The sequence below is a fragment of the Dermatophagoides farinae genome, chromosome 9 (genome assembly GCF_024713945.1).
Source record: "Dermatophagoides farinae isolate YC_2012a chromosome 9, ASM2471394v1, whole genome shotgun sequence".
Classification (NCBI taxonomy): domain Eukaryota; kingdom Metazoa; phylum Arthropoda; class Arachnida; order Sarcoptiformes; family Pyroglyphidae; genus Dermatophagoides; species Dermatophagoides farinae.
The window spans coordinates 2,879,404-2,897,558 of NC_134685.1; the positions used below are offsets into that span (position 1 = coordinate 2,879,404).

At 29.2% G+C, this 18,155-nt stretch overlaps 1 protein-coding gene across 1 annotated transcript; it reads left to right on the forward strand.

Moving 5' to 3' along the window:
* The first annotated feature begins 1,220 nt into the window (after positions 1-1,220).
* Positions 1,221-17,746, forward strand: LOC124497524 (uncharacterized). The gene is made up of 3 exons (XM_047061186.2): positions 1,221-4,052; positions 16,107-17,558; positions 17,643-17,746. Exons 1-2 carry the CDS (start codon positions 2,117-2,119, stop codon positions 17,357-17,359), a joined length of 3,189 nt encoding a protein of 1,062 aa, XP_046917142.2. The 5' UTR covers positions 1,221-2,116; the 3' UTR covers positions 17,360-17,558; positions 17,643-17,746.
* Positions 17,747-18,155: the final 409 nt, after the last annotated feature.

Here is an 18,155-nt window from a genome sequence, read left to right on the forward strand (position 1 = left end):
CTGAATATAACCTCGAAACACACACAGAAAAAAACAGGATGATGACGATGATGAATTCAATTCAAAACATTGTTGACAGAGAACCTGTGTGAATATATCTGATGTTTAGTTTGTTCTGATTAAATCAGACAAAAAAAAAAAAAAAAGAATTTGTTTTTGCATAAATTGTAAACAAATTGCTACAAAAAAATGAAATGAAATCAACACGCACGCGTAATGAAAATGTTTTTTTGTTTGACAACAAAACAACAAAAAAAAAAAAAAAATCCAGACAAAACACACATTTTACTACAGACGAAAAAAATGTATCATTTTTTTTAAAATCTTATTCTTCACTTTTTTTTCACACAGTACACAATACCGTTAGTTTACAATTTAATGAATAAAATATTCTTCATCATTAATTTTTACCACTGCTTCTGCTGATATATTCAATCAATCAATCAATCAAAAAAAAAAAAAATGATAAATAAGGAAAAAGTAATAAATACAAGGTTCATTCATTCATTTTCTGACATTTTTCTCTCTTTTTATCTATTTCTCGAATTTTTCTTTTAATCTAATCTCATTTGTTGTTGTTGTCGTCGTCGTTGTTGTTTTTGTTTTTTTTTATAACATCAACATCAATATTTCAACATAATTCAGTCAGTAAGTCAGTTTTGGGGCATAAACAACAACAACAACAAAAAAATTTAGACAGATACACAAATTATTACAAAAATTGATACTGTAGCAATTTTCGAATGAAACAAAAAAAAAACAAACACAAGAATCGATTCTATCGATCAATACTATCGATATTTAGAATATTCCATTTTCATCAATGATCAATGAAAATGGAACAATTGAATCTATCTATCATAATATTTATGATGATCTATCCATCCATCCATCTATCTATCTATCTATCTATCTAGAAAAAAAGAAGAAGAAAAAACATCAACAACAACAACAACATTCAACTTGACTTCTGCTTCGTCGTCGTTGTTGTCGTCGTTTTCATCATCATCAACAGTTCTATTGGTGGTATTGGTCTGTTCTTCTGCGAAGCGCAAAAAAAAATAAAGAGAAGAGAAGAGAAATATAAAACACACAAAATACATGTTTCATACCATACAACGCTGCTATCTTTATGGCTGAAAAATTATTATTTTTCTTCTTCATTTTCTTCTTCTTCTTGCTGTTAGTATAAAAAGGACCGGCAAAATCATTATCAATTCAGTGTATACGGCAAATTCGACGATGGCTGCGGACGTCTAACGACCAAAAAAAAAAAAAAAAAAAAACAAGAAGAAGAAGAAGAAGAAGAAAGATCAATCACAAAATAAAAGATGTTTCTTTCCTGTTATGTGATCTAATATATATATTTGATATATATATGTGAAAGTATTATCACCAAATCAGACAAACACACACACACACACACGCCCTAGCTACAACCAAAGAATGAAATGAAATGAAAAAATTTGATATCTCAACACCAAAAAAAAAATAAAATAAAATAAGTGATAATGTTCACACAGTGATTTCGTCTATTTATCATCATTCATTCATTCATTCATTCATTCATTAATACGGTATATTCCAATCAATGTGCGTGTTTTTTCATTTTCATTTTCATTTTCATTTTTATTTTAAATCCACTTGAAACCACGACGACGACAACGATTTTTTTTCCGATTTTTTTTTGAAAATTTGAATTTTGTGCGTGTTTTTTTGTTTCTTCATTGTTCATTGTTTCAACAATTAGATCTCTGAAAATTGACATTCATTCATTCACTCATTCAAAATTTGATCTCAGCATGATTTTTTTTTCATTTATATATAGAATTTATTTTGAATTTCACATTCTGTTCTTGAACAAACGAAACGAAGAATTAAAAAAAAGAATCCAAATATTTCTTGGAAATAAATCTGATACGATTCCGGTACGTGTGTGTGTGTGTGTGAATTCAGAACACAGAATACAGAATTGTCATAAAACTTGGTTTTTTTCGTTTTTTTTTTTTGTTGTTGTTGCTGCTGTTATCTGTTCGAAATTCTTGCCATTCCTATTCACAGGAATTTGACATAATTCTATTCATTCCTTTGTTTTTAAATTATAGTATTCCATTGAATGAAAGAGAAAATGATTCCACATGATCACCAAAAACATCAACATCATCACCATCATCATCATCATCATCAGCATCATCATCATAAACATCATCGATCATTATCGATTGATCCATCATCGATACAATTGTTGAAAAAATTTTTAATTTTCAATCCAAATTTAAATTTTTTAAAATTATCAAATTATAATCATAATAATGATGATGATGATGATAATAATAATAATAATGATTATCATCAAAAATTGTCACCACCATCATCATCATCAGGTTGTCATCAACAATTTTATCATCATCATCATAACACAAGTCAATTAAAATTTGATCCAATTAAAACAACAACAACAACAAGGTCCAACAATATTTATAATGAAATGATACCAACAACATTATCTATTCAAGCTGTGATCAACAATGATAATCAAGATTCATTATCACCATCATCATCGAATGAAAATAATGGAAAAAAATTTCAAAAAATGGCCATGACACTGGCCAATACGACCTCTACAACAGAATTGTTGTTGACATCGATCAACAACAACAACAACAATACAATGTCATCAATGATGATGAAGACAAAAAATAAGACGAAGAAGACAATTACAACAACAAAAACGAAAACAAGAACGACGAGGTCTTCTACTACATTCAACAAAATAGACAATCATAATCATGATTGTTGTCATCGTCGTTGTTGTCATAATTCTTTTTTGATACCAAAAAGATGTTCATCATCATCATCATCATCGTCATTATCATCCACACGATCATCATCATTATCATCATCATCATCATCATCATCATCCTCTTCCATTTCTTATTCTATAAATACAAATTCAAATAGAACATCGATACTATCGATAAAAACCCCATCATCAAGATCATCATCATCATCACCACCATTGTTTACTATTCGAAAATTTTGTTGGATAATTTTTTTCCTATTTACATTATTCTCATCCGATTTGATGATGATGATTATGAGAATTATGGCAACAACAACAACAACAACAACCACGACAACAGCAACAACAACAATGACCAATATCAATGTATTTCCTATTCCAATGTTAATTGTATCGGCTACAATATCATCACCATATCATCATCGTCATCAACAGAATCAACAACAACAACAACAACAACAACAATCACAATCATTGTCATCATTACAGCAGCAGCAGCCTAGAATATCTGTATCGCCTTATCATCGTCATGATCGTTTATTTCCATTCGAACGTGCACAACAACAACAACAACAGGCACGTGATTCTTTAAATCATTCGAATAACGATGGTGGTGATGATGATGATGCTAGCTGTCCGAATTGTCGATTAAAATTAAATCGTACACAGGCTGAACATTTAAAATTGGATGCAATTAAACAACAAATTTTATCCAAATTAAATCTTGAATATCGGCCAAATATAACCGGTATGAATGAATTGGCACGTGAAGAGGCATTAGAAATTATACGTAAAGCAAAATTAGATCATATTCATGGTCGATCATCAATACATCGAATGGCAATGATGAATAAATTATATTCACGAAAGAATCGTAATAATCAACGTAAACATAATCGTTATGGACGAATGTCAACAACAATAACAACAACAACAACGACATCGACAAATTTACAAATGCAAAAACAACAACGCCGTCATCGACGACATCGTAAACGTGAAAATAATAGTGGCAGCAGTTTATCATCATCATCATCATCATCACCATTGTTAAATGACACAAATTCAGTCATGAATAATAATAATGATACAAATGAAATCGATACATTTGATCATGTTGATGATAATTATGATGCAGATGATTATGATGATAACGATGATGATGATGATGAAAATGACTATAATATGAATAATATGAATGATGAATATTTTGGTAAAACATCCGAGATAATTATTTTTGCTGAACCGGGTAAGTTTTTCTTTGTTTTACAAATTCATTGCATCAACATTCTTTTTTTGATAATGATAATGATGATGAACAAATACAACACAGCACACACACACACACACACACAATCCTATATACAGAATTGAAAATTGAATTTTTTTTTGTTTGTTTCTGTTGTTGGGCAATCCTTAATGTTTCGTTTTTTGTGTGTGTGTGTCTGAAATATTCCTGTTTTCGCAATTTGTATTTAACGTCATAGAAACAAATGATGATGATGATGGTGAGGGTGGTCGTCGTCTTCATCATCATCATCGATGATGAATGATGTTTGTCATGATACAAAATGATTGTTTCTGTTGTTGTTTGATGATGATTTTTTTTTTATCCAGAAAGAGAGAGAAAGAGATAAAGATAGCGTGAAAGGATTGGTAGTGTTTATCTCTTTTTTTTTTTTTTTTTTTTTTTTTTTTTTGGTTTTGTTCACTTTTTTTTAGTGCTACATATATATGTGTGTGTGTGTCGTGAGAATTGATCTTTTGTGAATCATCATTTGTGAATGAATGAATGAATGAATTTCCAAGGAATTTTATTCATTCATTTACTCGAATATATCAGAATTTTTTTTTGTTTTGTTTTTTTAAATCAATAATAATAATAATAGATTATAATTTGATTAAAATCAATTAATTAACATCGATTGTTTAGATTCTCTCTCTCTCTCTCTCTCTCGTTCTTTTGTTCACCGTATGAACTGCATGATTTTCATTGAATTTGAAATAGAAAATTTGTTCAGTTCTCACTCACGCACACACACACACAAAGTGCACACAAGTGGTTAATCATCCGCAAAGTTGTTGATGATGATGATGATGATTTGTTGTTGTTGTTTGTTTCATTCATATCTTTTTTCTTTTTGTTTCTCTGTAAAACAAAATTTTTCAGTTTCATTCATTATGGCTACTGTTTTCGTTTTTTTGGTTTCATATTTTGACACATACGCATGTCATAGGTTTGTTTCCATGAATTTTTTTTCGTTGTTTTTTGTTCTTTCAACAAATATCCAATGATGATTTTCGTTTTGGATTTGGATTAGACCGATTTTATGACAACCAAAATGTGAAAAAAAACAGCTGCTGCTGCTGCTGAAATGTTTTTCACTACTGGCTACAGTAGCAAGCCAAAAATCAAAATAAAAAATTCAAAATTCATTCATCTGCAGATACACACATAGCAACAAGCACGAATATAAAATCGATGGTTGCTGCTGTTGTTGCTGTTTTCTTTTCGTCGTTGCTGCTGTGTTTTTAGTACATTGCCTTCTCATAGGCCAACCAAAAGAAAAACAAAAAAAAAAGGACAATGATCATTGATGTTGATCAATGATGTGATTGTCATATAAAGAAATAAATGAATGAAAGCAAGCAAGCAAGCAAAAATAAACCAAAAACCAAAAAAAAAATCCTCATCATCATCATCAACAACAACATATGCGATTACGAAACCTTTAATTATAATCTCAATCATCATCGTTTGATGGATGAAACAAAAAAAAAAAAAAAGATAAAAAGTCAGATTTTGTAAAACAAATTGATTGAATGAATGAATGAATGATGATAATGTTTGATACCTTTTACTATTACTACCTGTATTTTTTGTGTATGTATTATTTGTTTGTTTGCTACATGTAGCGGCAATTTAAATGTAAATGTATCAAAACAGAAAAAAAAATTTCATTCATTCATTCATTTGTTTGATTAAATTCTCAAATTTCAATTTTCTCATATACAAACAAAAACACATACAACCTGCATATATTAAAATCAGAATTTTTTTTTTTTTTTTTTTTTTTTTTTTTGTTATTCTGAATTTCATTTGATTTGAATAAAACAAAAACAAAAAACAACAAAAAACACAATGGAAATGTATCCATTTGGCTAACAAGGACATGATGATGGCGTTGTTGTTGTTGTTGTTGTTATTGTATAGGTAAACGAAAAACAAAAATTAAAATTCCAAAATGAAAACATATCGTAATTCTGTGTAGGTGTATTTTTTTCCATCCATATGATGATGATGATGTCTGGTGATTGTTGAATTAGGCAAACCGACAGCAACAACAACAACAACAACAACAACAACGACTACGACAACAACAACAAATGAATTGAATATCCAGATCATTTCATTTGATTTGGATGTTTCTGTTACATAATAATTAATTGTGCGAAAAAAAATGTGGCTAGACTTTTGAAAATGGAAAACTTTCCAATACGACCACCGCCACCGCCACCACAACCACCACATTCATTAAATGTAAACACCAACGCAATGATTTTTATATATCAAAATGGACGTTCTTCTTCTTCGTCTTTTTCTTAATTATTATGATCATGATGATCGTATGTGAATCAATTGGTGGTGAGGTTGAACGAATTTTAAATACAAATTTTCATTACAAGGTGATGATGATGATGATTATCCATTTCTGGATATCATTTTTCATCTAGTTGGAAAAAAAATGGTGAAAAATTATTGAATTGAAGCTAATATGCGATCATTTCATTTCATTTCATTTCATTTTTTTTTTGTTATTCAAAGAGCAATGAAATATGGTTGCCCTGGAAAAAGAAAATATCGATTATCATCATCACCATAATGATGATGATGATGATGATATGTTTTCAAAACTGCAACTCTTTTTTCTTCTTCATTTGAAACATGATGTAATGTTTTTTCTCTCTACAAAATAAAATACAATGGATGATGATGATGATGATTTTTCTCCACAAATGATAATTTGTCATTCTCGCCTTGCGTTCCGAGTTCTTCTAGGAATCAAAAAAAAAAAAAAAAAATCATCATCATCATCATTTACAACAGAGAAAAAAACAAGACGAAAAAAAAGAAAGAAAACCATGGTAGACAGAAAAAAAAGAAGAAAAATTTTTTATCTGGAACAAAAAAAAAAAAAATTTTTTTGTTCGTTGAATACATTGAAATATGGATCATAATAATCATATAATATAAATCGGAGTTTTAGTTTTCTGAAATCGTTATTATTGATCTGAATTTTTTTTTTTTTGTTCTCAAAAATCGAAATATCGGAAATGGGGGTCATTCATAAATGATTATGATGATGATGATGATGATGAATAGAGCCAATGTGAAAAAATACCAATTCATCAGCAAAAATAATCACTGGATTATTGATGATCCATGGTTTGTCATTATCGTTGTTGTCTGATTTTTGTTGTTGTTGTTGTCATTGTTGTTGTTGTTGTTGTTGTTGTTTATGGAACAATTTTTCATTACTGGATTACGTAAATGTGTTTCATGTGGTCATATATGAAGGTCTAGAAACCAAATCAAAACAAAACAAATATGAAAAACAATCATCTGACCTAGTATTCAAAAAAAAAAATTGATTTGATGAATATCAATTTCGATTATATTGAGAGAATATCGATTTTTTTATATCATTTCAAACAAATTGGATATGAATCTGGCCATTGTATTTGTGTAATTAATTTCGTCGTCGTCATTGTCATCGTTTTTGTCGTTGTTGTTGTTGTTGTTGTTGTTGTTTTCATTTATAGTAGCCATATATTTATGCTATAACAGTAAAAAAAACAAATAAAAACAACAACAATAAAACAACAACAACAAAAACTCATATAGAATTTTGATGATGAAAACAGAATGTTCCGGAATAGAATATATGTGTGTGTCTGTGTGTGTATGTTATTCATAAAATTCTTTGTCAATTCAATCCATTATCATTTAGATTCAATGATATGAAATGAATAACTGAAAGTGAATTTTTTGTTTGTTCATCATTTAAAATTGATGCGGAAATGAAGAATTTCAAATTCTTGCTGTTTTTTTTTTCTATTCCAATAAATAATCAGTGATAATTTAATTGAATTTTAAACAAAACAAATGAAAATTCTTTGTCCCATTCCCCCCTTCCAAAAAAAACAATGATATGTGTCTCTGATTTTAAAAGGTCAACTTTTATGACAATCATCATCATCATCATTGATAATAACCGAATACCATACTGGGTAATTCATTTTTGTTGAAACATTTTCATTTTCGGGATTGTCTAGTGGGATTTCATTTCAACTTTTCTGCTTTTATTTCTTGTTTGTTTGTTTGTTGTTGCTGTTATTTACCGCATTGTACCTGAACATTGTTGTGGTAGAGTTTATTTACCGTGTATTGAATGATAATGATTGTTGTCTAGACATTCATCATCATCATCATCATCATCATCATCATCATCATCATCATCATCATCATCATCATCATCATCATCATCATCGTCATAATCCATAAATGTGATTATTGTCTGTCTAGAAACAAACAAACAAACGAAAAAAAAATCATGCTATTTGTACACACACACACACAGCACAAAAAACATATTTTCATTATCAGAAACAGAAAAACAAAAACAGTTTCAGTTCGTTTTTTTCATTTTGTTTTTGTTGTTTATTTATTTATTTAATTGTTTTGTTGTTTTGACAATCTCGTTTGTCCACCAAGAGACTGACTTTTACAGAATATTCTGATTCCTTGGTAAACTTTTGAACAACAACGACAACAACAACAAAAAAATGAAGAATCAATCATTTTAGATTTAGATCAAAAAAAAAAGAAAGAAACAAAACAAAAAAAATTTCAAGACTTTGACTTTAAATATAAAATATAAAAAAAATTTCCCTCAGACAAGAAAAAAAAACTCATTGTATAATGATGATCGATGATGGCCAATTCTTTTCATTCATTCATTGAAAATTTTTGTTTTTGTTTTTGTTTTTTCCATTTTTGCTTTTTTTTTATTTCATTGTTGTTGTTGTTGTTGTTGTTTCAAATGGAACAAATCGAACTACAACTACAACTATAGCCGATCAACTATTACCCGTATAATTCCAATCCAAAAAAGTTAATTTATCCATCACGATTGATAATTTATCTTGATCATCAACATCACTATGATGATGATGATGATGATGATGATCAATTTTATCCAGTTGACCTTTGACATGACATGTTCATGTCATTATCATCATTATCATCATCGATGATTTGGATTTCATTTTAGTAAGAAAGAAAGAAAAGAAAAAAGATTACAGTATTTTTTTTAACGGTGGGGGTTGATTGAAAAATTTTTTTTTTTTTTTTTTGATTTTCTCACTGGATTTTCGCCTCTCAATATTTTTTTTTTTTAAATTTTATTTTCACTCTCATTTTTTTTTGTCTGTTTATCTGTTGATGATGGTGGTGGTGGTAATGGGGGTGGTGGTGGCATGAAAAAAAAACATGATTTCTATATCTGAACGATGAAAATTTCAGTTTCCGGACATGGATATAGAGAGATATATGATGATCATTGCATGATGATGTTTCTCTTTGTTGATTTGTTGATGATGATATGTGCCAAGCCTAAATTTTTTTTTTTTTTTTTTTTTTTGGCAAAAAATTATTACTTTTGGTCCATAAGAAATCTGTTGCTGTATTTTTTTTTTCACAATCTGTTTATATTTGGATCGAATGATGATGATCGTGATGACAAAAATTTCGTGATATTTGGTCTGTCCTTGCGTATAAATGAGGTCGTTGTACCAAAATCAACCAACCAACCAATGTGCGTGAACTTGTGTGTGCATGATAATTTCATTTTATAATAATCATCACATTGGAGAAACAGGTGTGTGTGTGTGTGCGTTTTCCACAAATTGGGTGTGTTCACGCGTGTTTTTTTTCTGAATGTCGCCTCCCCATAGCAACATTAATTTTCATTAAAATTAAAATTTCCAATTTTTTTTCAAAAAAAAAATCAAGATTAATTCAGTTCGATCGATGGAATTGAATTGATTTTTCGTAAAATTTTTTATTATTATTATTGATTCAATCAATTTGATCAATCGATTCGATTTGTACATTTTTTTATGTTGTTTTGTTTTTATTTGTTTTTTTTTTTGCTGTTGTCGTTGTCGTTGTTGTTGTTGTTGTTGTTGGTTGGTTGGTAAGATTGATTTTAGCGTGGAAAATTTTCTATTTTTTTTTTTTTTTGGTTTATTTTTTTTGCATAATTTTTTTTTCTCTTTCATCGATATTAAATCGATCAATCGCGATAATGTGTGTGTGTGTGTGTGTATGCGTTCGATCATCACATAAGCGTCATGATCGATGTATCGAGTTATCAATGATGTATTGCATTAGATCCATAGATTGCTTTTACTTTTTCTTGTGAATTTCTTTTTTTTTTATTCGTTTCTATATGTTTAACATTCATTGATTTTCCTTGAATTGTATGTCTTCATTTTATTTTTCCCTCTCTCACACTCATTGATGCTTGATTGATTTTTTTTTTGGCTGGCCTCTGTTGCTGTTTTTTTTTTAATTTTATATCAGCTACAATGTTACATTTGTATATCAAATGCGTGTGTGTGTGTTTGTTGATTAATCAGAAAAAGAAAAAAAAAACTTCGGAAGTACATGAGCAATGGTTCTTTTTTCGGTTTTTTTTGTTGAAAATTTTTCTTGGTTGCTATACAATCTTTTGAATTTGAGAAAAGGTTTCATATCAGAAAAATTGTGTGCATGATAAAAGAACATGGTCGACATTGAATATCACGACCGGATGGGCATAATGGGGAGGATGACTTGCCAATCTTAAATAAGTACTGATTGAAAATCACATGATCTGAATTTAATTTGATTTTGACGGAAGAATTGAATGAAAAAGAAAACCAGATTTTTAGGTTCTAGGTTTTTTTCCATTGTTATCTCTGAGAGTAAAGGAGATTTTCTTGTTTTTAAATCCAATCCAATCCAATACAAAATCGAATCAAATCAAATCAAATGAGTTTATAATCATATTGACCTTGTAATATACTCGGAAAATGTTTGGGGAAACAAAAAAATAACTGTTGAAAATGATAAAATTGATATGATGATGAGAAACAATTTTTTTTATTCGTCTATTGATTAATATCGCTAGCCACAATCACCATATTTGATAGCCATCCTTATTGATGCTTGATTGATGTTTTTTTTTGGCTGGCCTCTGTTGCTGTTTTTTTTTTAATTTTATATCAGCTACAATGTTACACTTGTATATCAAATGCGTGTGTGTGTGTTTGTTGATTAATCAGAAAAAGAGAAAAAAAAACTTCGGAAGTACATGAGCAATGGTTTTTTTTCGGTTTTTTTTTTGAAAATTTTTCTGTTTTCCGTTGAATTTTAAATGAAATAAAATTGTCACATATTCACGTGTGTGTGTGTGTATGCATAAAAATGGTACTTGATGATCAAATGGATCAAATGGATCAAACAAACAACAAACAAACAAAAAAAAATCACAAGATCTGAATTTAATTTGATTTTGAATGAATGAATGAATGAATGAAAAAGAAAACCAGATTTCTAGGTTCTAGGTTTTTTTTCTGCTGTTATCTCTGAGAGTAAAAAAAAAATTCTTGGAATAAATCCAATCCAATCCAATACAAAATCGAATCAAATCAAATCAAATCCATTTATAATCATATTGACCTTGTAATATACTCGGAAAATCACTGGGGACAAAAAAAAATAACTGTTGAAAATGATAAAATGATGATGATGATGAGAAACAAATTTTTTTTTCGTCTATTGATTAATATCGCTAGCCACAATCACCACCACCACCGCCACTACCACCACTACCACCAATGAAATGATTTCATTTTCAAATAAATCAATTTTGACAATCAATGACTTATCATCATCATCATCATCGAAGAATAATAATAAAAAAAAATTCTGTCATGTCTAGTGTCGAATGTCAATTCATGGAATTTAATTTTCATTTTTTTTTTTTTTTTTTTTTGGTTGATCAGGATCAATAAGAATTTTAGATTCATTGTTTTTTTGTTCATATATGTGTATCGATTGTAGTATCGATTTCCTCAATTTTGAATCAATCACACAGACAATTTTCATTTTTTTTATATTGTTTATATACAAGGCCTGCCTGCATGGTTGTTTGGTTGATTGGTTGGTTGGTCGGTGGCAAAAACCTTGATATGAAATAACGGAACAAACAAACATTATAATGAATGATATCGATCGTTGTGGACAATTTTTTTTTTGGTTCTTTTTACCCACTCAATCTCCATGTGTGTGTGTGTGTGGCTTAATTAATTTTTCATGATGTTCTTTTCCCTGTCCCTCTCGGCCCCGCACAGAAAAAATTTTTTTTTTTATCAAATGAATTTTGTCTAGCCACGTCAAATTGTACAATTGAATTGAATTAAGAATAAGAATCTAGAATGTACAAAAAAAAAAAAATTTTTGTTTAATTGTTTTTCATCAGAATTTTTATTTTCATTCTGGATCATTTTCTCGGGTTTTTGAAACTTTTATTTTTCATTGTCATAAATTATGCAAAGATGAACTTCGATTGATTTCGTTGCTGTTATAACATTACCTAGCATTACCTTTTCATTTTTTTTTTGTTTTCGGTAGCATATGATCTTTGAATTTCTTATTGGTAAAATTGGGGCAAAAAAAAAAATTTTTGTTTTTCAGCTGTCAAATTAATTTTCATCATCATGATTTATTCCTCTTAACCCGACAACATCATTCGATGACGATAGAGAAACAGGAAAAAAAATCGATATATTGAAATCGATTCAATATCATTATCATCATCATGTGACATTCATGATGATGATGTCAAACAACAACAATAACAACAACAACAACAAACAACTGCAAACAAACAAATCAATCGAATCGATTGATCGATTGAAATAATAATAAAAATAAAAATTATATATATATCGTATCATATATAACCGGATAAATCATCATGCTATTTATACGGTTATTTTCTACCTACTTTATAAAATTATATATCGAAAAAAAAACGAATGAAACTTTTCTATTTATTCATTATCATCATCATAATCATCATTTTGTTTTCTATTAAAAAAAAAACAAAAAAACTCACGTGGTATGCGTGTAGGCGACACCCATACACACATGTTATTCTCTCTTTTTTTTGTTTTGTTTTTTGTTTGTTTAATTTCATAGCTAATAATAGTGTCATTACGGTAATATTTTCATTTCCATTTCCATTTTCATTCATTTAATTTGATATTTACTTCATTCATTCGTGTTTATCATTAGTTTTTTTCTTTTCTTATCTCCCTCTCTCCCTAATGACGTTGGATGTGTTTTTTTCTGGTTTCGTTTCGCTTTTTGTTTCTATTGGTTGAACATGTGATTTTTCAATGAATTTTTTTTTCCGAACAACAACAAAAAAAGTGTTAATCCCGAATTCACTCCCCCTCACCACGACACACAAAATTATATGTGACGGAAATGTTTTATTTGTCGTTTGTTGTTGTTGTCGTTGGTTGTTGGTTGTTGTTGTTGTTGTCGTTGGTTGTTGGTTGTTGTTGTTGTTGTCGTTGGTTGTTGGTTGTTGTTGTTGTTGTCGTTGGTTGTTGGTTGTTGTTGTTGTTGACAAGTTTGAAATGTTTTTTTTTTGTTCATCATCCTTGAAATTATTATTATCATCATCATCATCGGCGTTGGTTGGTTGGTTGTCGTTGAAAATTATTTTTCAAATTTTCTGTTTGTTTGTTTGTTTTCATTTTGATAATTGAAACCAGTAAAAAAAAAACACACACACACATATTCTTCGCCAAAGTTCAATGGCCAAATAAATTTTATTTTGTTTTGTCAAAACAAAAAAAAAGTCACGAAATTTCTGAAATTTTAAAATGAAAATGAAAATGAAAATGGCTTTGTTTCATTTGATTCTGTTTTTTTTTCGATATCATCATCATCATCATCATCATCATTGACGATTCACATTTTACAAATCGTTTTGGAATCCAATCAAATCGATCAGATTACACACACAGAAAAAATTGATATCGATAATCAAATTGAATGGAAAGTTTTGAATAAAAATTATTTGAATCCAACAGAATAACTTGATGAAAAATGGATCTTGACTTTTTGTTTGTGCGTGTGTAAAAAAAATGAAAGAAAATTTTTCAGAAAAAAACAACACCAACAACCTTGGCCTTTTTAACAAATTTAACCCTTTTTTTTCTCATCAAAAAAAATTTTTTTTAATGGCCTAAAAATTATGATTTTCATTGATGACGATGGAATGTAGTAGAAGAAAAAGAAATTTTACCACTTTTTTCTCTTTCTTCTTCTTTCCACCATTCCTAGTTGATATATCAGTACTGTGGTGGTGGTGTTGGTGGTTGCTTGTCCAAGATCAAGGACACATTTTCTGTTTTCGCTGTTTGCGTGTTTATTGATGATGGATAATAATCGTCCACTATAGACGAATCTACTAACAAACAAAAAAAAAAAAACAAAAAAACGAAAAACGAAATGAAATGAATTTGTAAATCACATGACATCAATTTCAAACAAAAATAATGGACTTTTTTGTTGTTGTTGTTGTTGTTGTTGTCTAATAAATTGATCAATTCATTGATTAAGAAAAAAAAATCTAGATTTTTTTTATTTATTTATTTGCTTCAAATATTGCAATCATTATTTTGAAATAATAAATATCGATGAATGATAATAATAACCGATGCCAAATGTTTCTGTTTTCCTCATACACACACACACACCAAATTGATGACTACTGACTACAGAATATTCCTACTGCTACTACTACTACTAAACATCAATTCAGTGAACCATTCATTCATTCATTCAATGAAAAGAATGTTGTAGTAGCCAAAATGGGGAAAAAATTACAAGTTTTTTTTTCTATCTCTCACATTGTGGTGTAAATATATATTGTTGACAAACAAACAAACAAACAAACGAAAACGAACGAACGAACGAAAAAGAAAATCATGACCAACCAACAAACAACAACAGCAACGAACAAAACGAACAAGTGAAAGATTTAACCCCGAAATGAAATGAATAATAAAAAAAAACGGACAAAAAGAGAATTGTAGAATGCAAAGAATATAAATCATTATTTCATCTTATGGATGAAAAGATATGACTTCTATCCACATATACACACACAGACAAATCTTTTCTAATAGTTTTCATCCATCCATTCATTCATTCATTGGATTGGACTGGATTGAACATTTTTCAATTCTATTCAGAATTAAAGAATGTTTTTATTTTTTTTTTGTGTAGTGACAAAAAAGTGTCTTTTCTTCCATTTTTTTTGGTATATTCATTTTATTCTGTTCCAGGGCTTTTGAATTCCAATTCTTGTCTACTATTAGCAACGACAATTCTGTTTTGTTCTCTCAAGGCCCTTTGGAATATTTTTTTTTGTGTCCCAGAAACAAACAAAAAAAAATGACTACTAGTCACTATTGTTGTTGTTATTGTTGTTGTTGTTGTTCGGTTGATTCTTGCATTCCCATCTCTCACACACTCAATCACTTACTAGTCAGAATTTAAATATACTTTATGTGTGTGTGTGTGTGTACGCAATACACAAAACTTGAAGGATGTCGGTTTTGCTTTGTATTTTTTTTTCTTTACTGGTCCAAAAAAAAACACCCGAATTCGATAATTCCCAGAAATTTTCAAACTAACCAATCAGAACAACAAATAAATAAAATCCAGTCACAAAAATAATGTCATTCAGAGTCGTCGTCGTCGTTGTTGTTGTTTGTTGGACGTCTTCAATAAGGAAGAAGAATATTGTCATCATTTCCATTCTGGTCAATAAAAAAAAAGTTGGACTGAAATCACAGTAGTAGTTGTTGTGATGGTAAACTTTTTTTTCTGGTTCTGGTTCTGGTTCTTTCTTTTTTTTTCTTGATGAAATTTCTGACCATCATTGCCGGGTATTTGGTACATTACATCAGTTTTTATATATAGCAAATTTCTTGTTTTTGATGATTGTTCGATCCAAATGACAAGAATTTCTGATATAATTCGGAATTGCATATATCAAGAGAAATAGAGAAAGACAAATGATTTCTGGTTCAATATATATATATATATATGGTTATTCTAATTCTGAATTTTCTTTTCTTTTTTTTTCGTTATTTTTCTTGCATATAGAACGCATTATAAATGGCCATATTCTTGTCACATTAATGGCACCGGAAAATTATTATAAATTAAATGTATCACAAGCAATAATTTGGTTACGTTTAATATTAAATCGTCGCCTATTGAATCGTATGGATCAACAAACACGAATGAAAGTGTTGAAAAAATCTGTTAAACTTTATATATTCCGTGTAACGAATAGTTCATCATCATCATCATCACAAACTACTATACGTACGACTACGACATCATCTTATGATGATGATTCAGATGATTATGGTCAACCTGTTTATCCAACACCATTTTTTCAAAATCAATCATCATCAACAACCACAACCACTGATGATGATGATAATGATCATATTAAATCACCAAAACGATTATCATTTCAATTATTGGCTACACATCGTTTAAATTCATTACGTCATGGTTGGATTAAATTGAATCTTACTCAATCTATTCGTGATTGGTTTGAAATGGCACAACAACAACAACAACAGCAACCACAAATTCAAGGCGATAATGAATCAGCATCCATTTCCGGTGATCATTTGAATAAATTAACATTATTGATTGATTGTGCCGGATGTAATGATCTGTTAGGTATTGATTTAGGAAATATGACAACCTTAATGGTTCGACAATCACAACAACAACGAAAACAACAACAACAACGACAACAACAACAATATGGTGGAAATAGTTCAAAATCGATAATATCGACCTTTTCTAATCATCATTTTCATAATCATTATCACCATCATCATCATCATCATAATAATAATTTAAGAAACTCATCATCAAAAACAACGACAACAACAAAAAAATTATCACGAAAAGGTCAACATCGAAAACATAGACATTTTCGTCCATTTTTAGTATTAACAACAAAAATTCGTTCAAAACGTCGTCATCGTCGCCATGCATATAATTGTGATGATGGTATACGACAATGTTGTAAACAATCATTATATGTAAATTTTGAAGAGCTTGGCTGGAATGATTGGATTATTTATCCACGTGGTTATCATGCAAATTATTGTATGGGTGAATGTATACAATTACGTACACCGGATATGTTAGCATATTTTCATTCACATGTATTGGAAGAATATCGTATTAAAAATCCATATGCATCAATAACACCTTGCTGTGCACCAACAAAATTATCATCAATTTCATTAATATATTTTGACCAAAATCATCATATTATTAAAGCTGATTTACCAAAAATGGTTGTCAATGAATGTGGTTGTACATAATCAATCGATAACACTGGCTGACTGATTGACTTTTAGCTTCCCCCATACTGTAAAGATTCTTTTTTTTTTTGCTCTTCACTGTTTCCGTTTCCGCTGTTTATTCGTTTATTCATCGAAAATTCAATTCCGGAGGTAAATGGCCAACCCCTCCCACTCACAAAAAAAAACAACCGAACATGAGAATTTATTTTCAAGTAAAGTAAGTCCAAAAAAAAAATTTACTGTTGAATAAAACGAATAATTTATCAAATTTCCGTTTTTTTTTTTAATTTAATTTTCACAGAAATTTTGGCCGGAAAATAAGTGTGTGTACACGCCACACACCTCTTAATCATCATCACCAACATCATTATCATTACAAAGTTAGCAACATTTTATCACAGCGACCAAAAAGAAAAAAAAATTGAAAAAAATGTAAAAAAAAAATTTTAAATTTAGCCTTAAAAAAAATTTATATATTATTCTAATTCATTGTCCAAAGGACCAAAAATCAATACATACAATTTACCAAAATTGACCCACCACCACCACCACCACCACCATCATCATCATCCCTGGTCACGATATAATCATCATCATCATCATTATATAATTAAAACACCTACACACACACACACACATTCCATCAACATTCTTCTTTCAATCATCTTACCAAATTGTTGTTATAATTTGTTTATACAATGCAAGTACTACATTTGCATAGTGTAAACCGGATATCCGTACACACACACACTTATACACTAAGCGACTTAATTGAATAGGAAATAAATATAGGAATAATAAATCTCTACTATAT

Excerpts from the sequence above, each read along its gene's own strand:
- LOC124497524 (XM_047061186.2), top strand. The coding sequence starts at position 2,117 with ATGAAAGAGAAAATGATTCCACATGATCACCAAAAACATCAACATCAT. Across the intron at positions 4,053-16,106 it reads AATTATTTTTGCTGAACCGG|AACGCATTATAAATGGCCAT; the intron begins GTAAGTTTTTCT and ends TCTTGCATATAG.